The sequence below is a fragment of the Schistocerca nitens genome, chromosome 1, assembly GCF_023898315.1.
Source record: "Schistocerca nitens isolate TAMUIC-IGC-003100 chromosome 1, iqSchNite1.1, whole genome shotgun sequence".
NCBI lineage: Eukaryota > Metazoa > Arthropoda > Insecta > Orthoptera > Acrididae > Schistocerca > Schistocerca nitens.
In genome coordinates, this window is record NC_064614.1 from 202,474,523 (window position 1) to 202,500,392 (window position 25,870).

The 25,870-nt window shown below is 40.9% G+C and overlaps 2 protein-coding genes across 3 annotated transcripts in view; both read left to right on the forward strand.

Moving 5' to 3' along the window:
• Positions 1–10,993, forward strand: part of LOC126245744 (traB domain-containing protein) — a 198,789-nt gene extending 187,796 nt beyond the window's left edge. For both annotated transcript variants that reach the window (XM_049948341.1, XM_049948342.1), the window contains exon 8: positions 10,781–10,993. In XM_049948341.1, the coding sequence (XP_049804298.1) occupies positions 10,781–10,783 (3 nt within the window). In that variant the 3' untranslated portion in view covers positions 10,784–10,993. The remainder of the gene's footprint in view (positions 1–10,780) is intronic.
• Positions 10,993–11,841, forward strand: LOC126236955 (histone-lysine N-methyltransferase SETMAR). Its single transcript, XM_049946695.1, has one exon. The coding sequence runs from the start codon at positions 10,993–10,995 to the stop codon at positions 11,839–11,841; it is 849 nt and encodes a 282-aa protein (XP_049802652.1).
• The last annotated feature ends 14,029 nt before the right edge of the window (positions 11,842–25,870 follow it).

Below are 25,870 nucleotides of genomic sequence, written 5' to 3' on the forward strand. Positions count from 1 at the left end.
TTTTGGCTCAATATTTTACACAATAATTGGTTGAAGATATAGGTAACCAAAAATACAGTGTACTAATAGATGAATCCACAAATGTATCAATATCTAAAATGCTAGGTGTCGATATACGGTACTATGGTGTAAACAACCAAACCATTAGATCAGCATTTCTCAAACTCGCTGTAGTAGAAACTGCAGATGCAAGAAATCTGACTGCTGTTCTTGTGAATTCTTTGAAAGATCTCAAACTTCCAATCGCTAATATGGTAGGAATTGGCACAGATAATGCTTCTGCAATAGTTGGAATAAACAATGGGCTTTTCGAACAACTCAAGAGAGAATATGGTTTGAAGCATTTGGTAGCGATCCGTTGCATTTGTCACTCTCTTCAGCTTGCAGTTTCGCACGCCTCAGTGAATACCAACTACAGTTCTGTCAAAGCATGAAACAGAAGAGTTATTCGATCTTCTGAGTGACTACGATGAATAGCTCATATTCCGGTATGTATGTATTTTATAACCTAATTTGAGTTCTTGCTTTCTTTTGTTACAAATATAGTTGTATATTTTTAGTATATTTGACTACTGTGATTGAAACAACAATCTATGTGTTGCGTCAATTATGATAACATGTTTAATTATACGTTAGCGTATTTTATATGTATGTTGTTGCCAGCGATGCGTCATTTAATTAAGATAATATAGCAATTAGGTATGAGACAATTTTTATTAATATTTTATTAACACCCCCCCCCTCCCCCCCACTGGCTTATTGCACCATTCACAGCACGAAATTTTCAGTACACCCCCTAGTAAAATCAGTTTTAGCGACTTTCTAGCGACTTTTGATATTGAATCTAGCGACTTGGGTTTTTTAGAGTTGGCAACACTGCACTCAAGTGTATGTCAGTGCCACCAGGTGGTAGGTAGCACAGTGCGACAGACTTTTATTCCCGTTCGCTCGGCGTGAATACTGCTAGATGATAGCACACTCTTCAGATCCGCAAATTCGCTCGTTACATACTGCTGTAAAATCAAATTGGTCTTCAGTATATGTTAAAGTTGTACTGACAGTAAACATATTTTGTAGGTTTCTGAATGAGTTGTAGTAATTTACTTGAGTCGCTGACAAGGGGAAGTATAATTCGCACCCCCTCCGATTTTGTGGTAAGAGGGCCCAGTGGACAGCAGGTCAAAACCTGAACACAGGTCAAGTATGAAAACAGGAAGAAGGTGTACTGAACAATGAAAAAGAAAAGAAACTTGTGAATGGTCCAAGGAAAAGAAGTCAATATAGAGCAAGCTCACACGGTATTCGACTACTAAGCAGGCGACTCGTGATCAAATCCCCAGGGTACCATTTTTTTCCGTTGTTCGCTGTATTCAAATTTTGGTCTGTGTCGTGCTGTAACGTCCGTTTGCGAAAGCGAGGTGTAAGGAAGGGACCTATAATGACAGTTTATTCTGCACAACTGCTCTGTTAGCAGCCGAAAAGAAAAGTGGCTTTCGAATGAGGATCGCAAGCTGTTGGTGAAAACTCAACCGAATCCTCCACCGGTAAACACGCCTGGTGTGTCATACACAGCATTAGTGACAGTACGGCCGGCCGGTGTGGCCGTGCGGTTAAAGGCGCTACAGTCTGAAACCGCGTGACCGCTACGGTCGCAGGTTCGAATCCTGCCTCGGGCATGGATGTGTGTGATGTCCTTAGGTTAGTTAGGTTTAAGTAGTTCTAAGTTCTAGGGGACTGATGACCACAGATGTTAAGTCCCATAGTGCTCAGAGCCATTTGAACCATTTTTTGAGTGACAGTACGTGTGTCATATAATAGGAAACTCTTACTGATGCAACTAATTTGTACTCCCGGTGAGTGAGATATGCCTCTTTGCTCGCTTTAGGTGTTCGTATGAATGTGCATGTGATCACTCCCAAGGAACTGATGAAAACAAGCTGCAAAAAATGAACGCAACCGTTTAACAATCACACACTTTATCTGTGTTCTGTCAAAGTTTGAAGTTTTGAATCTTGAATTCCTTTGTTGTAACATAGTTTACATCCGTTTATTCGTTGTTTTCATTTCTGTGTGATATCTCGCCTGCTCTCACTATTCATCACATTTACTTACGACGGTAACGTATTCGTACCACATGACTAATATTTTGTTCCCAGTGTGTAGCTTGACAACTGCCAAGACTACAGGAAGAGAACAGACATTTCAATGACCGGACGGACAGTTCATAATGTTGTGAAAGAAAAATAAAATAAAAACATATGGCACAAAGGATTTTTGAATACGGCTAGCCCGATTCACTGTACAACACCGTGATGCCACGCCTCTGAATTCGCGCTCAATATTGCAATTGTTAACTGGGACTGTTCACTGTTTCTAGTTTTTTATACCGGGTGATCAAAAAGTCAGTATAAATTTGAAAACTTAATAAACCACGGAATAGTGTAGATAGAGAGGTAAATATTGACACACATGCTTGGAATGACATGAGGTTTTATTAGAACAAAAAAAAAAAACGAAGTTCACAAAATATCCGACAGATGGCGTTGGACAGCAAAACGTTAGTAACTGCTACCGTGACGGTTGAGAGGTACGCCGATCGCATCATCCCCAGCCTGACTGATAAACACCTGCTGGAACTACGATGTTTATGCAGGATGGCGCTCAGCCGCCACTTTCGTCATGCTTGGCCTCCCAGGTCCCCAGACCTCAGTCCGTGCGATTATTTGCTTTGGGGTTACCTGAAGACGCAAGTGTTATCGTGATCGATCGACATCTCTACGGATGCTGAAAGACAACATCCGACGCCAATGTCTCACCATAACTCCGGGCATGCTTTACAGTGCTGTTCACATTATTCCTCAACTACAGCTATTGTTGAGGAATGATGGTGGACATATTGAGCATTTACTGTAGAGAACATCATCTTTGCTTTGTCTTACTTTGTTATGCTAATTATTGCTATTCTGATCAGATGAAGCGCCATTTGTCGGACATTTTTTGACTTTTGTATTTTTTTGGTTCTAATAAAACCCCATGTCCTTCCAAGCATGTTTGTCAATTTGTAACTCTCTATCTACATTATTCCGTGATTTAATCAGTTTTCAAATTTATTCTGACGTTTTGATCACCTGGTATTATTCAGTACATCGTCTTCCTGTTTTCATGCTTGATCTTCGTCCAGTTTCAGACGGGCTATCGAGACTTCTTCCCACTAAATCTGAAGGGGGTGCGTGGGAGTTTCCCTTGTGAGAAACATTGGGGCGTAAAGCACATCACCGTCCATTGTAAGACTGTAGGATTTATTCATGCTCCTGAAATCTGTTGAACTTATGGTGAGTCAGCTTTATCTGTGCTGTGGGCCCACATTGCATACATGAAAATTCACGAAAAGCTGTATCAATGGTTTCTCTGATATTCACTTAATTGTGGGACTGACAGCGGTGTGCCTTAGACCCATATGGATCTCAGAGTTTCATTTGTATTCTAATCAAGTGACCATGTTGGTAGACATTGCTACTTGAGTTTAACCGTTTCCACAAACGGCAGTTTGTGGTTCAAAATGGTTCAAATGGCTCTGAGCACTATGCGACTTAACTTCTGAGGTCATCAGTCGCCTAGAACTTAGAACTAATTAAACCTAACTAACCTAAGGACACCACACACATCCATGCCCGAGGCAGGATTCGAACCTGCGACCGTAGCGGTGGCTCGGCTCCAGACTGTAGCGCCTAGAACCGCACGGCCACTCCGGCCAGCGGCAATTTGTGTTTGGAGTTGGTTGTTTACTGGGCGGTAATTGGCTTACTTTTGAGAAGCCGAAGTAACCTCCCTTATGACTGTGTCACACTTGCTAATTCCGTCTTCTATCATAGACAGAATATTGAATAGAATTGGGGAGGAGTTTGTGGCACAACTTGACAAGAAGAAGGGACCGGTTGGTAGGACATGTTCTGAGGCATCAAGGGATCATCTTCTATCATAGACAGAATATTGAATAGAATTGGGGAGGAGTTTGTGGCACAACTTGACAAGAAGAAGGGACCGGTTGGTAGGACATGTTCTGAGGCATCAAGGGATCATCTTCTATCATAGACAGAATATTGAATAGAATTGGGGAGGAGTTTGTGGCACAACTTGACAAGAAGAAGGGACCGGTTGGTAGGACATGTTCTGAGGCATCAAGGGATCATAAATTTAGCATTGGAGGGCAGCGTGGAGGGTAAAAATCGTAGAGGGAGACCAAGAGATGAATACAGTAAGCAGATTCAGAAGGATTTAGGTTGCAGTAAGTACTGGGAGATGAAGAAGCTTGCACAGGATAGAGTAGCATGGAGAGCTGCATCAAACCAGTCTCAGGACTGAAGACCACGCCGGCCGTAGTGGCCATGCGGTTCTAGACGCTACAGTCTGGAACCGTGCGACCGCTACGGTCGCAGGTTCGAATCCTGCCTCGGGCATGGATGTGTGTGATGTCCTTAGGTTTAAGTAGTTCTAAGTTCTAGGGGACTGATGACCAAAGAAGCTAAGTACCATAGTGCTCAGAGCCATTTGAATTTGAACTGAAGACCACAACAACAACAACAATTGGCTTTCATGTGAAGTGTAAACATGAACTATGTTGAATCTATTTTAAATGGTAACAGAAAAGTAAAGCTTTGAGGACGGGTCGTGAGTCGTACTTGGGTAGCTCATTAGGTAGAGCACTTGCGGCGAAAGGCGAAGGTCCGGAGTTCGAGTCTCGGTGCGGCACACAGCAGTAATCTGCCAGAAAGTTGCATATCGGCGCACACTCCGCTGCAGAATGAAAATCTCAATCTGGGAGCAGAAAATTAAATTACCGGGAAAAGTTACCGCAAAGGAACTACGGCCTCCGAGAACAGATCCTTTGATTGAGTAAGCGTGATTACGAGTGAACATTTAACAAGCTCAAGTTGTTGTACGGGTGCAGCGTAAAATTATCTGATTTTTCAGTCCGGAAGTAAATTCGTGGACTAATACATCTCTAAGGGATCTTGCACATTTGTCCGAAAAAATAGAAAAGCACAAAAACTCCCATTTACACTAAAATGCGGAACGGCCAGTTGTGAAAGCTTACGCATATTTCGTTATTGCCCCGAAGCGTACATAATTATGTACAAAACAACAAAATTCCACAAAACAACTCTTTTTCTCAGAGAAGTTATGCATCGTATTATATGGCTCTAAGCACTATGGGACTTAAAATCTGAGGTCATCAGTCCCCTAGACTTAGAACTGCTTAAATCTAACCTAAGGACATCACACAAATCCATGCCCGAGGCAGGATTCGAACCTGCTACCGTAGCAGCAGCGCGGTTCCAGACTGAAGCGCGTAGAACCGCTCGGCCACAGCAGCCAGCTGCATCTTATTATAATTATTATTATTAATGTTGTTGTTATAGCTGGCAGCGGCTGTAGATTTATAAATTTTGTGGTAAGCATAACATAACCCTTGTACAGCATATGCTACTAATTTCACTCTTTCAAATTTTTCTGAATCTAAAAATTTGTGAACGCCTAGAATGTATTCTCACGAGCCACCACTGGTCATGGCCTGTTTCGAGATCCTGCTGTCTATGATAGAAGATGGAATTAGCAAGTGTGACACAGTCATAAGGGAGGTTACCTCGGCTTCTCAAAAGTAAGAATTAAATCACATGTTTATACGTCTCGTTATCATACCAGCCTAGATCACTGATAAAATACCGGCACGTGCCCTGTTGTGTTGCGGGCTGGCTGTAACATTGTTTCCTGGCGACTGGGGAATATCTGACTTTCAGCCACAGAATAGCACAGCCCATTTCAAAAGTGGTTGTGGATGTTGCATTGCAGTGGTTTGCAACTGCTTAAGGACCATTACTTAAAGGTGCACCTGCGTTATTTTTCAGAGCACTACTCAAAGAGTTTCGCAGTCCTCGTCTGTTGATGTGTGGGATGTTCTTAGGTTAGGTTTAAGTAGTTCTAAGTCTAGGGGACTGATGACCTCAGATGTTAAGTCCCATAGTGCTTAGAGTCATTTGAACCATTTGAGCGCTGTGCGAAACTGCACGGACTTTCTCGCCTATCATTGTCAGTTTCTCTTCCCTGGCATGCTGAAATAAAGCAAGAGGTGCACTCAAATCAAACATGATGTTTCGTAAGCTAAGGCATTGCGATACAAATCAAAAATCACCGTGTAACCTTATATGCATATTACTCATAAATTACTTTATTATGATACAGCGGGTCATATATGCACCTTCCCTTGGTGTATGCCTTAATTACACCCCTAAAAGCCTGTTAACTCCATTCCATTTCTAGAATACGAAGCAACCAGTGGAAAGAAATCTGAAAATTGCCACTAGTCATCGAACAATAAGCAAATAATTAGCAGAAAACACTGCGGTTCCGCCTTCTGCGCAAGTGTGCATCCGCTGATTGACGGCAGTTTATAACTGCTCTTGATTCTGGCGCGCGGATGATGTGTCTGCTTTATGTTCGTAGTTTCACCGGTCTATCCGCTAGATGGCTGTCGCGCTAGACCAGAATCGATCGCGGTGGATCGTCGTGTAGACGTGTACACACTTTTAAGTGTGTAGTGCCATCTCCGTCCTTCTTTTACCTCCATGAAAAAACCGCAGTTTCCGCGAAAAAACGATCGAGACCGGCCAATGTGTATTGGCATTTCCGAACGAACACGAAATCTATTCTGCGCATTTGAATGCTCACTTCACAGATATTCCACTCTTATAAATCAGCTGTTTCGCCGTCTTTATCTGCAGTGTTCAAGTTGACAGATTATTCGGAAGAGGCGGTGTCTTTCGTCTGGACTAAGACTGAAGTTTAAAGTACTACACAGTAAAACCGTGTTTCCCAATCACTGAGCAGTATATATGATTTGAATGTGCGTAACCATAATGTCATCAAAACATTGTGAAATAAGTAAATAATTACGTTTGTATTCACCGTGGAATATACGGTACACAACCTCTGCAGGGAGTAAAATCAACACTGAAATGTCATGTGTAGTAGGAAACTCGCAACTTCTGCATATATGCTTTTTCACACCTGTCCCCCCCCCCCCCCCCCCCGCCAGTTATTGTGTACAGTGGCGTGTGCTGGCGGCGAAGTCAATCACGGAAATGTGGAGTTTAAATGTTAAGTTGCTTTAGTACATGATACTACGATAAAGTGAACGTTGCCGCTAAGCTCAAGACATATTTATTACATCTCGTTTATCCAGTGCTTTTACATTCATTTACTGTTTATCAAATTGCAGTCTCAGTTTTAGTTATTTCCTATTACAATATATCGGAAGTTTATTGTCTCGTGCAAGAATTGACTTTAATGTACAATAGACTCGTCAAAACACAAAAATTGGTGTAATGTTTTTTCCCACTAAAATACCGTTAATATGATGTACTGTACTGAATACTTAATTGATACACAGTTCATGATTTCAATTAAAATAACAAGCTGTAATCATAAGTATGTGTTTTCTCCTTCTCAAATTTTCATATCATCGTTCATGACCTCTTCAGTTGAATAATATCAATTCTGCACCAGTTTGTCATCTCTCTCTCCCCCTCCCTCCTCAAGATATTCAGCAACTCTGTTACACGCTTCCCATTCATACATTTGAGCACGAAGATTGTCCCCCCCCTTTTTACTGTAAAGATATTTGCACACAAACTATATAACTTGTAGATACACATTTGCCTTGTGTTGTTTTTCAAGTTTCCTAACATCAGAGGTTAGAATTTTTACTGTTTAGCTAGTCTGCTTGGCAACATATCACCACATTGCTTGTTTGTTAAAGTAATTCACAATGGGCTGTATCCTCTGCCATGCACTCTTCGTTGGTTTGCAGAGTATAGAGCTAGATGTTGATGTACCACTTTGTAATGGCAGAACAAAATATAGTTGTGTGTGTATGGATCTAGATGTTTATATTGTAGGGCTTAGAGGACAAACCTTTTTCTGGGGGAAGTGCCAAAATGTTAATGTCATTGTACTATTATGATTTTATCTTGTCATTTTGTGTATTTACATTTTAATATTTTTACTAATGTTGAAATATTTGTAAGTTTTTCTAGCACAGAACCAGTGACTACTGTGGTTTACTACTCACCCATCTTACAAAATTTGTGTGTTTTCCCATATCATTCCTACAAATATTGGGATGCTTCCTCACAACAGATTGTAAGCAGCTCATACACCATTTTCTGCTCGCAGTCAGTAATTTTGAATTAACATCTTACATAGTCACATTGTTGTTATTGTTCTTTGTGTTTCATTAAGATTCATGTAATTTGGTGAGGCATTTAATAAATGGGTTCACTGTGTTATTGTGGTCCAAAGCTACAAAATGTAAACTTACGTAGCTCAATTGTTGGGAAAATTTTTAAAGTTTATTCAGCTTAAACAACACACAGTTCTTAAAAATAGTTTGATTGTTAGTTACTGCAAGAAGTTTTCTCATGGATCAAGCACCAAAGCAGTCAAACTACTGAATGCAGTTCGTTGTTCACAGTGTTGTTTGTGGGAATGTATTCATTTGTGTTATGTTGACAGAATATCCATGACAGCTTTATGAGGTGCAGCATATACAGATTGGCAAGTAACAGCTCGAGATATATGTACCTTGGTATTCAGAACTCACATTTGTGAGAATTAAAGAAGTTCTACAGCATATTCTATGACTTGACATTATGTTATTGTTGAGGATAAGTGGATTCTCTCAAAGACTCCATAAATCTTCAAGAAATAGCTATGGTGAAACGAGTTCATTTTTTACAGTCATGTTATCTTGGGAAAAGTAGACCTAAGACAGTGAAATAAATTTGGTTGTCATAGATTTCTGAGTGGCATTTGGCACTCTACCATAAGGTTGATTGATAGTGAATCATAGTTATATGGATTACCCCCTCAAATACATGATAGGCTTGGAAAAACTTCACTGACAGAACTTTGTGCTGAATGACAGGTTTTCACCAAAAATTGTCATCAAAAGGGACTAAATACTCTTATCACGGTCGGCAACAGTATCATATTCTTCACCGACAGTGCTGTTGTGTCTGTGAGAGCAACATTGCTGAATTACTTAACAAAAGTGGAAAAACTTAAAATGGTATTCTAGTTGGTATACTGCATATCAGTTTTCCTTAAATGAGAGTAAATGCAAGACAATACTCACGAAATGTCTGAATAAATCATCTGTGGTAACCTTCTGGAACTTGTCCTGTCATTTAAATACTTGGGATTTGTAAAGGCTGAAAGTATCAACCCCCCCAAAAAAAACATTTATGAACTTATTATACATCTTCTTTTACTTTAATTTTGTGCAAGTTCCTTGACTTGTAATAATAACAGTAATAATTATCAGGTCTCACAGTGTTAATTGTGTGTTATTTAATGATAATTATGACACAGTTGCTCTTTATTCATGTTCTTTTGTTGTAGACTTGTGATATGGTCATGGTCCTGAATGCAAAGGGTGTTTCAAAAAGAATGACCTAATTTCAAAACTCCATATTTATTGATAGAAACATACTACAAACATGAGATCAATTGTGAAATTCTCACAAACTCTTAAAAGTTTAAACTAAGCTATCACAAATGTTCTGTGTGTCCACCAACCGTAGCAGGAACAACATCTAGATGATAACTAAATTCATCATAAACTTCACACAAGGTATCTGCATTTACACAAATTTTGGCCCTTGTTGTTGTTCTGTTCTTCACTTCTTTTATGTCATCAGGTGAAGGGGAGATGAACACACTTTTTGTCACATATCCCAAAGAGAAAAAAATTGCATGGGGTCATGCCTCACGATCTTGGAGGCCAAGAATGCAGGGCAGTGTCTTGGAGACCCATGCGCCACATACAGCGTTGAGGCAGTGTGTCGTTGAGAAAATGGTGTACTTTGTTGTGCCAGTGTGGTGGAGCTCCATCCTGTTGTAAAATTATGTCAGCATAGTCTTTCTGAAGTTGTGGAAAAAGTCAGTTCTGCGTCATTTAAATTCCAATCACTGCGGTTTCCTAAAAAAAGAAAGGAATTCTTTCCATCATCTCATCAGAAGTGAAAGGTCGACATTTGCATAAGCATCTGGTCTATGCAAATTGGTGATACCAAAGAAATGTTTTTGGGTGCAGGTGTATCAGTACCAAAACACCGACAAAAACCACACTGGACCAAAATCACTGATATCGGCCTTTGCAAGCTGCAACACAATCAACTCCTTCTGTCAGATAGACACCATCTTACTTCTGACTGACTGAAAACTGAGAAGATGTACTGACTGACATCTAACACCGATTTTCTGAAACTCTAGGCCACACCCATTCAAACAGTTCACATTTTTGTGCCAGCACATCCTGTGTTTCATAATTATTGCTGTCCAAAATTGGGTCATTCTTTTTGAAATGCCCTGTATATTCATAGTTGCTGCTATCCTTTCAAACAGCTATTTGTTGCATGTTTTCTGTGGCATTTCTGAATGGCTGTACTTTGTGTTGACATTTACCTTTTCAGGTAAACTAACAACACTGTCTCATTTCATCTGTTACGCAGCAAATGTTAACTAGTATAGTTGTTCAGTTATCTACTGTAAGATAATTAATTATTACTGTCAAAGTACATTGACAATTTTGCTTGAGCTACTCTTTGCAAGTAATATGCATGTATGTTCGATTAAGTGCTGTTTTATTGCGCATTCATTATAGTGCTGCATAACATAGCCTCATTTTTCTAATATCAGGTTTATTTCTTTTTTTTTACAGTGATGAGAAGATGGCAATGAAGGCAAATTAATAGTTGTATGATTCTATTTTTTTACAAAAAGCAGTGCTGATATTTTAAAAATTTGTTCATATGAACGAAACTGTTTTATCAACACCACACACAGTGGCATGTGTGAGAGAAATGCTTCTACACATATTGACGATGAAAATTATGATGTTTTTAAAATAAATAAAGTGGACATTTTATGATTATGTGTGACAATGTTTTATCTAGCTCACTGGACAGTGAGATCCTAACTGGAGATGAAGAAAATCTGGCTGACAATTACAACCATCCCATTGAAGGTCTAATTTATACACCATGTAACATACCAGGCCCAGGAGCTAATATTGAAGACTTTGAAACACAATATGCTGTGGGATGCAGCTGCAGAAATGGCATTTGTGTTTCAGAATTGGATTGTGTATGTATAAGATCTTACAACAGAAGCTATGATGAAAACGGGTGCTTGTTACCAGAGAGGATTGTTGGTTGTATTATGGAGTGCAACTCCTTGTGTCTTTGTGGACATCAGTCCAGATGTGGAAATAGAATTTGTCAACTTGGTCCAGCAGATGGGCTGGAGATATGTATGACAGGTAATGGGAAAGGTATGGGACTCAGGACAACAAAGAAAATTGCTATAGGTTCATTTATCTGTGAATATGCTGGAGAAATAATAGGAATAGATGAAGCAAAACGTAGAGCACAGTCACAAAGTGACAGTGACATGAACTATATATTTGTTTTGAATGAACATTTAGCCAATGGTAATTTGTTAAAAACCTGTGTTGATCCTACAGTGATTGGAAACATTGGTCGTTATATCAATCATTCTTGTCAACCGAATTCAGTTGTCATCCCAGTGAGAACAAATACGCTAATTCCCAAAATTGGTATCTTTGCTGCAGATGTGATACAGCCTGGTGAAGAAATAACATTTGATTATGGAGGTAACAGCAGTGCTGAATGTAATGTAAAGAGCAACAAACTTTGCCTTTGTGGTTCTACCAATTGTAAAAAGTATCTTCCATATGATGCTTTGTTGTATTTAGAGTGAAAATGTAATATACATACACTTGTGTGGATTTAACTTTTAAGTGTAGTTCATTAGATCATTAAGAATGAGGGAATATACTGTTATTGTAATGTGTTAAGATTGTTGACAGTTTCAGTGTATCTCTGGAATAATGGTGCAAACTGCTGCTACTGTTAAATATGAAGTATCAGTTAATGCAAACTTGTATAATAGATTATGACAGTTCTTTTTTATATAAAATAGTCATGAAGCTATATTTTATATACATGTACAAAGAAAGAATGTCCTTTTATTTTACATATTTTCAAATTTCTGAGAATAGAGTTAAGAGTTTTTATAGCAATTTTCCTGCCATTGAACCATAGCAACTTTGTATTTGACAGGATTGTGGGGTGTGTGTGTGTGTGGGGGGGGGGGGGGGGGGGAGAGAGAAAGAGAACTCTCGTCATCACAGGGAAACAGGTATTCCCATGTCATGTAACTGGGATGTTTCACTGTAAGTTCATGTGACAGTCAAGTGCAGCAAGTATCATGTGCAATTTAAGTATACACACATTTTTACCACTGCATACTGATTCTGACAGTGCACAGAGGTAGCGTGGATGCTGATACACACTATTGGAGGATTCGAAAGTGGGAAAGGGCCATTTTGCATTTTGAGAGACTCGTCCTGTTAAACATTAGTACACATCAGTGTCGGGGTACAAATATGTTGGAAACTATGTTAAGGTTATACACCCTTTTTGCCAACAGAGGTAGGGCATGGAGGTATTTTCATACATAAAATGTTTACTTACGAATAGATAGAACCCTTGGTAATGTCTGCCACTATCAGTCACCATCAAATGATTTAAGAAACTATCAGATCCCATGGATCCAATTGCATCCTGCAAAGTAACCCGTTCCTTCAGCAAGACCCCCCGAGTCCCCCAACTCTTTTGTGAGTACATGGGTCCTTGCAGCCTTTCTTCTTGTCTGGGCTGGCTTACATTCCCTTTCCTTCTCCGTCCCTGCTGTTTTTGCCCCCCACCTTTGCCCCTTCCTATCTTTGTGATGGTGATGTTATTTATATAGGCCCAGCTATCCTCCTGACTTGGCTTTGTCTTGCAGTTTTGGTTTGTTTGCTTTTCTTCCTCCTTTTTGGCCTTCTTATTTTGGTCCCCCTCAGGATTTAGACCTCCATATCTAAAATTGAAATCTGTTGTGTGAGCCAGATGGGGAAGAACTCCTTCCCTAGTGTCTTTGGTGTGGGTTCATCTCCCTTTTCCCCTTTCCCCTCCCTCCCTGCCATAGCCCTTTCAGCTAGGCCACCAGCTCAGTAGCCATCCGGTAGCGGGGCTGTTATGTACCCATCTGGCTGCCCCCTTCCCCGACACCATAGGAATCACACTGCTATTACCTGTGCCTTGAACGCCTCGTGCAAGCTTAGGAGTTGCTGTGGTTGGATGGCGCCCACTAGGCGAGCCCTGTTCTGAGTGGGTGGAACCAGGGCAAAGTGTTAAAATTCTCTGGCCACTCTTCCGCAGCTGCATCTCTTCCTAGGAAAAGTTCTGTCTGTGTTCCTGTTTCTGCCTTCCTGGCTTTTCCCCTCTTGGACACCCCTGGGAGGAGGGCCAGGACCGCTGGCTTTGGGCTAAATGCTTTCTGCAGTTCCTGTTCTGTACCAGGAATGAAAGGGAGACTTTTGCCACCATCAAACCCCTTTTCTATGTTGAAATGTCAAGGACGAGTTTGAGTCCTTAAGCAAGATGAAATCTGGCTCCTTCATTATAAAGACAACTTCTGCCAGTTAGTGAGCTCCCTCCATGCCTTCTGACCCTTTGGGATACGTGCCAATGAATCTCACTCCTCACAAGTCTCTCGATATGACTCAGTGTTATTTTTCATAGGGAACTTCTTCTCCAGTCTGATGATGAACTTAGAGCTAATCTGGAACAACACGGCATTTGTTTTGTCTGCCATTTCCAGAGACGCCCTAAGGACCATCATGTAGACACCGGTGATTTCATTCTGACATTTGAGGGAGACACCCTGCCCAAGAAGGTCAAGGTTATTGGTGTACATATGGGATGTCAAACCGTCCAGTCCACCTCCCAGGCATGCTTCTGTTGCCTCAAGTTTGGCCACATGCCGTCACAATACAGTGCCACTCCCATTTGTGGTGACCGTGGTCACCCTCTTCATGGGGGCAGCCCTTGTACCCGACCATGTAACTGTATAAACTACTCTGGTCCTCAATGTGTCCAGCATATACCAAGGAAAAAAGAATCCAGGAAATAAAGATCCTTGACCCTCTCGGCTATTTTGAGGCCTGGAAGAAGTTTGACAGACTTCACCCTGTGAATATCTCATCTACCTTTGCCTCAGTCCTTCCCCATCCTGCTGCCCTTCCCTTTCCTCCCTCACCCCCCCCCCCCCCCACTCCCCCCAGTGACTCCTGTCCCTTCCCGTCAAAGAACCTCTCCTCGTCCTCCTCCTCCTCCTCCTCCTCCTCCTCCTCCTCAGCCAGAGAAGACATCCTCTTCTCTGGCCCCTGCTGTGGACTGGGCTTCCTCTGGTAATGCCTCTGCCTGGCGTTCTCAAGGTAGGAAGCCTGCAACCTTGGGTCCGGCGAGGGACTCACGTTCAGTGGACCCCAAAGCAAAGGACTTCCCTCTTGTGTCCAATCCAACATTGCTGCCACCTATTTCCTCACTGATAACACCTCCTCCATCTCCCCAATGGAGAAGTAGAAGAAGAAGAAGCAGTGCAAGTCTGAGGACGAGGCTTCCATAGCTTTGCCCTCCTCCTCATTACGAATCAGACCCGGTTTTTATGGATGTCACCCGATCCTTGTCAGTGACAACCACTGGCCCAGTGACATGACCTCCCCTCGGCTTCTTTATGTCTAACCTGGGCTCTTGCCACTTGATAGTCCAGTGGAATTTTAATGGATAGTACCATCACCTACCGGAAATATGACTCATTTCCTCTTACTCTGCATTGTGTCTAGCTCCTCAAGAAACACACTTCCCTGATGACCACTCTCCAATGTTTCATGGCTATCAGGCATTCTGTCAGAAACATGCTGGCCCCGGGATAGTGTCTGGAGGGGTCTGTACTTCTGTTTGTGTCAATGTCATTAGTGACTGGATCCCATTTCATACCAAACTGCAAGCACTAGCGGTAGGAATGCGAACAACCACAGTAGTCACCATTTGCTGTATCTGTTCTCCTCTCAGTAGGCCATTTCCTTATGTTGACCTGCCGACCGTAATACAGCAACTCCCGCCCCGCCGCCCCCCCCCCCCCCAAACCTGTTCCTCGGGTATTTGAATGCACCCCACCCCTTGTGGGGGAGTGCTGCTTCAATAGGTAGAGTTCTTCTAATTGACCAATTTATTGCAGACTTTGACTTGTATCTCCTCAATGATGGTTCGCCTACCCACTTCAGTGCCACTTACAGCACCTTTTCTGCTGTCGATCTCACGATCTCCTCCCCTGCACTTGTGGCTTCCCTACATTGGTTACTCCATGATGATCTTTGACAATGACCACTTTCAGGTGACTCAGTCATTCCCCTGCCACTGCCAGGCAGACAACCCTCACGTTGGGCATTCTACAGAGCCAATTGGTCTTTATATATGTCTGCTCTGCACTTCGACACCTCTCTCTCAGATTACATTTATGTGGCCATGCATGATGTGTCTGCCACTCCTCTTCATGCTGCTGACAATACTATCACAGGTCCCCCTCATTGACCGGTACCGGGGTGGATTAAGGATGTAGCAGTCACTATCCAGGACCGCCAATGGACGCTGCAATGATTTTAGACACCATTCACAGACCAACCATTTCAAGCGTCTCTATGCTAAGGCTCGCTACCTTATTAAGTAGAGTAAAATGGAATGCCGGGAGCGCAACTTTTTCTCCCTGGGAATGTACGCCTCTTCATTGCAGGTTTGGTCCAAGCTCTGGAGCTTTTTGGACCACCAGTGACAATCAACTTTCCAGGGTCGTATCCTATAGATAACTCTGTGAACTGATCCATCGGTCCTTGCAGAATACCTCGCAACACACTTCGCGACTGCATCAGTGTCTTCTTCCTCTATTGCTACGTTTCTGCAGCAGAAATGCTGAGTTGAACAAATGCCCCTCTGTTTCATCCCTCATCGAGCTCCTATAATGACCCCTTCACTGATTGGGGATTCGTGCTGGGTCTTACCTCTTCGCATGGCACGATCCCAGACTCAGATTCCAACCAAAACCAGATGATCCAACACTTGAACGTTACCCAGTGGCAACATGTCCTCAGTATCTTCAACTGCATTTGGCTCACAGATGCCTTCCCATTGCAATGGCGATACAGAGTAGTTATCCCGTCCTTAGGTCGGCATAGAACCCAACATCTCTCGACTCCTACTACCCAATTAGCCTGACCAATGTACTTTGTAAATTGCTTGAGAGGGTGGTTAGCTTTAAATTATATTGGGTACTCGAATCTTGGGGCGTTTTGTCCCTGTATCAGTGTGGCTTCTGGGAAGGACAATCCACAATTGACAATTTACTCCGATTGGAAACGAGCAATCCAAGAGGCTTGTACTAATTACCGGCACCTTGTTGTGGTCTTCTTTGACCTACATAAGGCATATGACACAGCTTGGCACGGTCATATTTTAGTTACTATCCATGACTGGGGCTTTCGCGGCCCCCCCTTCCAAGTTTTATCGCACTGGCTCTTCCGGGTTCGAGTTGGCATTTCACTCAGTAGCCCTTGGATCCAGGAGAACAGTATGCCACAGGGTTGTGTGTTAAATGTCACACTCTTTCTCATTGCCATCAATGGGCTTGTAACTTCTGTTGTGCCTCTGGTTACTCCGACATTGTATGTCCGTGAATTTTGCATCCGATGCAGCTTCAAGGTGCCGTCTGATGGGCCTCTATGTGGGTCCTCTCCCATGGCTTCCTGTTTTCTCCCTCCAAAACCCAGGTTATGCATTTTTACCATCGACCCACAGCATACTCTGATGCAGAACTTTATTAAGACATCCAACGCCTAGATGATGTAGGACAGTCTCGTTTCTTCGGCCTTATTTTTTATGAAAAGCTGATGTGGCTGCCCCATATTCACCACACGCAGAAGCTTAATGCTCTCCGCCTCATGGCCCACACATCTTGGAGTGCAGACATTGCTACTCTTCTCCAACTTTATCATGCTCCGATTTTGTCCAGACTAGATTATGGTTGTCAGGTTTATGGCCCGGCAGCTCCTTCCACTCTGAAACTACTTGACCCTGACCATCATAAGCGGTGCATCTGCTTATGGGTGTCTTTCGCACTAGTCCTGTCGCCAGTCTCTTCATAGAACTGGGGATTCCTCCTCTATAAATACGACAGAGATAACTCCTGGTTACTTACTCAGCTGCCATTCAACAATGCACTGACCATCCCATGCACCTTGTCCTGTTTGCAAATGACGGATGCCTCCCTCCTGGTACCCGCTCTCGGGTGGGATTGCCGGTTGGAATGCAACTCACTTCCCTCCGTTAGGATCTCTATCTCCACTCACTGGAATGAGCCCTGTGTATTTCCTCCTGCACCCTCCTTGGATAGTGCCTCAATCACGGTTTAGGACCGTCCTATTCCAGGGTCCTAAGGTCTCTGTCGACCCTATGCTATTCCAGCCTCTTGTAAATTCCACCCGTGAAGTGTTCCTGGGTGCTACAACCTTCTGCACTGATGTCTAAAATGATAGATAAGGCGGGATACACTTTTACATCTCCTACTGGCATGAACATCATTTATTGCTGTAGTGTGTTCATAACAGAACTGCTGGCCATGAACAGGTCCCTCCATTTTGTTTCTCAAGCCTCCCTCCACAGTATTTCAATATATAGCGACTCAATGTGTAGCTTGCAGACTATGGACTGTTGCTGTTGTCATCACCCTTGGGTCTCTGCTATCCATGACCTTCGGTGTGCCCGTGTCTGTGCCACCCATCCATTGTCTTCCTCTGGGTCCCAAACCATGTTGGCATCCCAGGGAATGAACTGGCTGACCATTTGGCTAGAGAGGTACATGCTTACCCCCAATCCCTTTCATGATTCAAGATGCGAATGTGCAGCTATACATCAGATTTCTCTTGTCCAAAAGTGGAATGACATCTGGCCCACTACTGCTCTCAGAAATAAACTTCTTTGACCCCTCTGACAGGATCCACCCACTTTTAGCAGACCTCTATCTTGTGCAAGTAACTTTTGAATCACGCGACTAACGACCTCATTTTTTAGTCCTATAACCTCCCTCAATCAATTATTCAGCAAGTCAGTACACTTCCCCCAACTTGGAATTTTCATCAGTCAATTTTAACAATTTCTGGTGACTTGAAGGTTGCTCTGACAACTGTCATTTAGTTGTGGACTACAGTTTAGCACTGATGGATCATGATGGCTCCCAAACACTTTCACTGTGTTGTATGGTCTTCGTTACTGCTTACTGCCAACATCATTGGAGTAAAAGTTGAGCTACATGCTACTAGGTAAGTGTCTCTAATTTGTTTTTATCTGAGTTTAACAGTGTACAAAACAAAGTGAGTGCACATTTTGATCCCCGGTATCACTTGCATACAGTTCAGAAGGTTCCTTAGAGAATAGAGAGAAAAGGCAACAAGGGGAAGGAGAAGTTGACTGCCCAAAATCCACAACATGAAATGATGGTTGAATAGAATGATATAGAGAACTGTGGAAGCAAGTTAACTAAATCATTGGAACCAGAAAAACAGTGTTAAAAACTCCATATACAATAATTATAATGTGAATATGAATCGCTGCTTGTCAAATAGAAGTGCTACGCCGTGAGCAGGCACTAATCTATTCTCAATAGGTAGGTCATACTACTGTTATATGTTGGGATGGTTGTTATCATTGAAACATGTGGTTTTTGGTTACACCGGTACTTTTCATCTCCAGTTAAACCTGAGTATTAAAACCACTCAAAAAAGTGGTTTTTGAAATAACCGAAACTACTACTACTACTTTTTTTTTTTTTTTTTTTTTTTTTTTTGCTTCCAGGAACAAATGTAGATTTTGAACACACACTGAAAACTTCCAACGAAGGTGAAGGAGTATTGTATCCAGAAATGTTTGTGAAGGTGAAGGAGATGGGTGTGGTGACAGCGAGGGTGATAGGTCCCAAGTTGATTACTTCTCTGTATCACCACTTACGGATGGTATCAGTTTTTCATCCTGAAGCAACTACAAAGTTAATGGCTCAGCTATTACCGCAAGTTGATAGCACATCAATAAAATTATGGTTATATCAATCAGATTTACCTTTCGTTCCTAGAAACATTGTGGATGTTTTCTCCTTATGTCACTAGTTGGTTGCACATAACCCCGTTTTTAAGGTCTTAAAGCAAATGGAGCATTGTACAGTGAAACCTCGCTTAATGCACAATTTATTGCTACAATGAGCATGGAATTCTTGAAGCCACAAATTCAACATCAAGTGTTGCAGTCACACAGCAAACAGTGATTTGAAAGTGTACAATGCGTGTGAAGCTCTTGGATAAGACAGCACCCTGTGCTTGCAGTACAGTTCACAGCATGCAAAATCCATATATTTCTAGCTTTGTAAATTATAGTACTCGATAAATAACATAAGAAACTAACTTTTCAGGTATGAGTAGTAGAAAGTATGGAGTCAGAACTGTATCTTGGTACTTAACCTGGACTAAGTTATTTTTATTTCTGTAGAAGGGAGATAATATTTTAATAAAAATGCTGTAACGGCTATATTTTTGTAAATGCATCAAAAAATTGTGCACTGCATTATGAGTGACAAATTTCCCCTCAGTCACCATGTTTGTATTCCTGCAACTACCATTTCTTAATTCTGTGTAATTTGAGAGAAGATTGGAAAAGAATGGTAGCATAAGAATGATGAAGCATGACAAATACAAACATCATTTTGTACAGTTTATAAGATCATAATACATGCTTAGAGAGAAGACTTTTTGATTTCAGTGCTGTAAAAATGCTATTCAAAATATGGATGTATCAATTGCTGGACTACTTTAAACTTGCATGATCCTATTACTTCTGATGAAACAATTAAATGTCAGACTTTGTACCATTAGCAATGTACAGTCTTATGCATAAAACTTGGCTGCACAGAGACTATGTCAGAGTTGTTCACTGAAGGTAGCCTATAAAACCAACTGCTCCTCACAGTTCAAAGTCCAGCCAAATGCAAATTTTGGCAACACTGTCTAACCCACCAGTAATAGCAAAAACTTCCACAAACAATTTAGCAAAACAGCCTGTGGCTGCTTCGAGGTCAGAATAGTCCACGCTCAAGAGTTTACTCACCTACATCAGCCACATGCCTTACATGAAAAAGTTGACAGCAACTGGGACACCTTTCAGTCTCATTCTAAGAAAAATGACCAACAAAACTACTTTCATGGTACTTCTTCGCCATACTGCACTCTGCTCATTTCACAAACAAACCAATCCAGGAGATTGTTTGTGAACTCATACCTCACACACTCAATGTTTAAATGTGTTGTACTAATGCAAATTAAATACAATTCACCATGATAACCTTGCAATAAAAGTCTGTTTTAATGAAACATGAATTATCTTTACCACAAGCAAGACTGTACTGTCATGAATTAGTAAGATATTTGTGACATGGGCCTTTGAAGGAGTCTGTGTTTACTTGCTGCCCTGTGTTATACTTAAGTAATATGGAAATGTGGCTTTTCATAAATAAAATTGTGTGTTCACAAAAACCAAATATTATGACAGCAGAAGCAGAAAGAGGCATTATCAATTGTGCAGTATCATAATTTTTCGCCGTTACACTGTAAGGTACTGGATGTAGTACAATGACTTTTGTTGAAGTTTTCTGAAAGTTTCCTTATTGATTTTCATTGTGCTGCTTTTAACTCTGTAAAGTAATGGCTAAAAACCTGGCCTTCAGTGAAATTGGAACCATGAGCCAAAGCAGCCTTCAATTTACAAGTGGCCATGTTACCTCAAATCAAATGAATAACTGCAATATTCATCTCTCACTTATCATCGCAGTGGTGGCCAGGACAGATAGGTCGCAATTTGAAAAACTAGACTAGTCGCAATCTGCAGATGGAATGACTTTCCTGGACTGAAACCATAACTGATAATCTTATGTCACACCTTAAGTGAAAATCACAGTGATTATTCAATGGATATATCATGAAAAGTCAAGTGAATTTAACAGGACAGTTCTGCGCCATCCATGAAGTAACTCGGTTACAATGTTGTTAAACTCATTCTGTGTTCTTGTCAGGATACAGTTACACTACCAGCAGGAAGAATATCAACCAGCACCTTCCTTGAGCAGGCTTGTAAGTGACAACAACTTGCATCTTAAAGACTCAGCTGCAGAGGGTCAGAATACCAAAATTGATTCTCAGATTGTGTAACTAAGTTTAAAGACTAGAGTACAGTTACTGTAATGATACTAATAATAATTGTAAAGATATTTATAGTAATACTCTGATGCACCGACTGCAAACTAAACCAATAACTGCAACAATTATTTTTGTTTTTCTGTCTTAAGCATACTGAAAAGCTTATTCTTAATACGGGATTCAATTTTTTGGAGCATTCCAGTTGTTATGTTGTAAACATTATGAGTAGACAATACTTTTCTTTATAATTATAGACTTCGTAAATAATTTTCTTAAGAACACTGTCGTTGGCACTATCTCCGAAACACAGGAGCACAAATGAAAAAATATCAACAAAGCCAGTAACAGCTGTTGTGTAAGAACACAAGACCATGTGAACAACCTAACTTTTGACACATTTTGGATTTATTGGTTATTTTTCTCTGCAGTGCTGTTAAAAGTAACCTAGCCCCTTACCACACAGTACTGGTTTATGTCAGTGACACTAGGTGGTAGCACACTGCAACAAACTTTCATCGCTATTTGCTTGGCATAAATCCCACTAGATGGTAGCACATTAATCAAATATGCCACTTCACTCACTATATAGTAAAATTAGATTGAGCATTAGTATAAGTTATAGTTGTATTGATAGAAAAAACTTATTTTGTGGGATTTTGATTGGGATATAAGTATATTAAGTTTTGGATTTTATCACGCGGTAATCCACTAGAGGTGCAGAGAGCCATGAAGCACATCATTGTCAATTGTGAGAATGTAGATTTATTCATGCTTCTGACATCTGTTGATCTTATGGTATGTGTCAGGTTTACCTGTACTGTAGGCCCACGTTGTACATATATATGAACATTCATGAAAAGCTGTCTCACTGCCTTCTCTGATATTCACTTAAATGTGGGGCAAAGACGATGTGCTTTTGGCCCTTATGGCTCCTAGCAACTCATTTGTATTTTGGTCAATTGACCTTTTTGGTAGATAGTACTACTTGAATTTAATCATTTCTGCAAATGGCAGTTTTTGTTTGGAGTTGGTTGTTTGCTGTGCAGGAATCAGCTTTCTTGTGTAGCATCAACCTGAACTCTGTTGAATCTGTTTTAAATGCTTGCAAAAAAAATAAATAAAAATAATAAAAAAAATACCAGGAAAAGTTGGCTGGGAAGGTATTAGGGTCACCCAAACCAGACCTGCTGTCTGAGAAAGTTACGAAGTCAAAAAAGTGTGACTACAAGTGAACATTAAACAAAGAAATGTATAATAAGCATAAGTTGCAGTCTGAGTGCAACATAAGAATGTCTGATTTTCAGTCCAGAAGTTAATTCATTAACTAATGCATGTGTTAGGGATCTTGTACATTTGCCCGACAAAACAAAAAAGCACAGAAACTCCCACATAACACAAAAATGTGAAACATATAGTAGTGTAAGTTTAAACATTATTTCGTTCTTACCATAAACTGTACTTAATTACATACAAAACAACAAAATTCCATAGTGAAGCATATTATTATTATTATTGACAGTGGCTGATGATGTATAAATATGTTGATAAGTAAACTGTTACACAGGAGATGCCATTAATTTCACACACTCATATTTATCTGAATTTAAAAATTTGTGAACATCCAGAATTTATACATATGAGCTGCTAATGAGTCTACAGAGTGACTGTGTAAGCTATGAATAACATAAAGTTCCAAATCAAGAAAGTCTACTGTGCATGGAAACCATAAACCAAGACTGAAAAAGCAGGCTCAGAGAGGAGTGGAGAAAATCAAAACTACTAGCATGAAAGGAAAAGCAGTCGTCACCAGAACTTGGAAGAAGGAACAGAGAACGCAGACAATAGTATCTAGAATATGTCATTCTTTACCGAAACTGTCATTCGGTTTATTGATTACAATATTACTACTTCTGTGGATTGTCAATAAAAGCAAAGTGTGATCATGTTGAAGAGCTTTCCAGCTTGCAACGCTTCACAGTCAGTGTAGAGTGTTTTTAAGTTTTACTCTCTAATGGCTTATATCAATTATGCCTCTAGGCTACCATACTATTCGCATGAGAATTATCAAGGTGTAATGCGACGGCTGTGGTAGTAGGTGGTTCCCTGTCAGGATCCTGATAAGACCTCAATCTTCTCAGGGTGTGGCAACCCTGCCCTGTATGAGCACTTGTTTTTCCTCATCTGAATGCTGCCCAGGTTTCAATTATGTTGAATGCATTCTGATAGTCTGTAAATGTGATATGGTGTGGGACATTATCCTCTGTATATTTCTCTATCAGTGTGAAGACTGCTTGGATATGATCAATAGTTCTGAATCATTTTGTCAATCCCACCTGTTCGACTGGCTGGTAAATGTTAAATTTCAGATTCAGATGGTTTGTAATAATATTTACAAGCATTTGTAAAATATAGATAAAAGACTACTGGGCCTGTAAGTCTCCATGTTTGTGCTGGCAACTTCTTTGAAGAGGAGAACGGCTTCTGCATTTTTCCATGCTTCTGGAATCTTCCCTTCCCCGAAACACATATTTAGTAGAATTAGAAATGCTTCTTTCTCTCTCCTCCAAATTTTAAGCATCTCACTCATGACGTGATCTTCTCATAATGCCTTACAATTGTTGAGTTGTTTCCATTTCATTTTCATTGATAGGTTCCAGTTCTTCCAATCCCACATCCATAACAACTCTTCGTGAGTCAACATGCAGGCTTTGGCTTAAAAATGATTGTCTGTATAGCTTCTGATGATAGTACTCAACAATTTTTATAATTTCATCTCTTTCAGTAAAAACTTCTTGGCCATTCTGAATGTCATGGATGATAAGATAAGCTTGTCTTTTTGTTGTTTGGAATGAAGGACTCTCACTTTCATATTTATTTTGATGTTCTCCTTGATCAGCCTTGTGTTTTGCATTCACTGATCTCTTCTGGTGAGTCTCTGCCAGTGTTTCACCTTTCTTCTTTAAGTGTTCTGTTTCGAGGCTGAATCTTGAATCTATCTGTTTTCGGAGTGCACTGACCTTTTTACTGCTGTTTGAATACTGCTGGTAATTTCTGTCAAGAGTTCATTCAGCTCCATCTAACTTTTCTGTTGGTAGTTGCTTATCCATGCATTGCCTGAACTCACTTCTTCTCTCTTTTAGCTCATTTTTAGATCATGTGAAACTCAGCTCGCCCTATTTGTCCAAGAAATTCACAGTGCCGTAGACACTGGCGAGCAGATTGATGCCGTATTCCTGGACTTCAGGAAGGCATTTGATACGGTTCCGCACTTACGTTTAGTGAAAAAAATACGAGCTTACGGAATATCGGACCAGGTTTGTGATTGGATTCAGGATTTCCTAGAAGAAAGAACACAACATGTCATTCTTAACGGTTCAAAATCTGCAGATGTAGAGGTAATTTCGGGAGTACCGCAAGGAAGCGTGATAGGACCTTTATTGTTTACAATATACATAAATGACTTAGTTGACAACATCGGTAGCTCCGTGAGGCTATTTGCAGATGACACAGTTGTCTACAAGAAAGTAGCAACATCAGAAGACTCGTACGTACTCCAGGAAGACCTGCAGAGGATTAATGAATGGTGCGACAGCTGGCAGCTTTCCCTAAACGTAGATAAATGTAATATAATGCGCATACATAGGGGCAGAAATCCATTCCAGTACGATTATGCCATAGGTGGTAAATCATTGGAAGCGGTAACGACCGTAAAATACTTAGGAGTTACTATCCGGAGCGATCTGAAGTGGAATGATCACATAAAACAAATAGTGGGAAAAGCAGGCGCCAGGTTGAGATTCATAGGAAGAATTCTAAGAAAATGTGACTCATCGACGAAAGAAGTAGCTTACAAAACGCTTGTTCGTCCGATTCTTGAGTATTGCTCATCAGTATGGGACCCTTACCAGGTTGGATTAATAGAAGAGATAGACATGATCCAGCGAAAAGCAGCGCGATTCGTCTTGGGGACATTTAGTCAGCGCGAGAGCGTTACGGAGATGCTGAACAAGCTCCAGTGGCGGACACTTCAAGAAAGGCGTTACGCAATACGGAGAGGTTTATTATCGAAATTACGAGAGAGCACATTCCGGGAAGAGATGGGCAACATATTACTACCGCCCACATATATCTCGCGTAATGATCACAACGAAAAGATCCGAGAAATTAGAGCAAATACGGAGACTTACAAGCAGTCGTTCTTCCCACGCACAATTCGTGAATGGAACAGGGAAGGGGGGATCAGATAGTGGTACAATAAGTACCCTCCGCCACACACCGTAAGGTGGCTCGCGGAGTATAGATGTAGATGTAGATGTAGATTTATTATAATCTGGATTTTCCTTTCCATCATACACTTTCGCTTGAGCTGAGTGTTAATATGGATCCTGCCTCTATCTATCCTTTGGTCATTTCAATTGTTGAAATGATTTATGACTGACACATCTGAGCATGTTCAGTTTTTCATTGTGAGGGTGTAGTGTGTTTCATTCTTAACCATGCCATCAAAGCTTCTCCAGGCCCACTTTCTTTTCAGATTTTTCTTATGTATTGTGCTCACACCGTATAAACGTTCTTTGTTAAAAAAATTCATCTGACTGTGAAGTGCTGCATAGAAAG

Excerpts from the sequence above, each read along its gene's own strand:
- LOC126236955 (XM_049946695.1), top strand. The coding sequence starts at position 10,993 with ATGTGTGACAATGTTTTATCTAGCTCACTGGACAGTGAGATCCTAACT.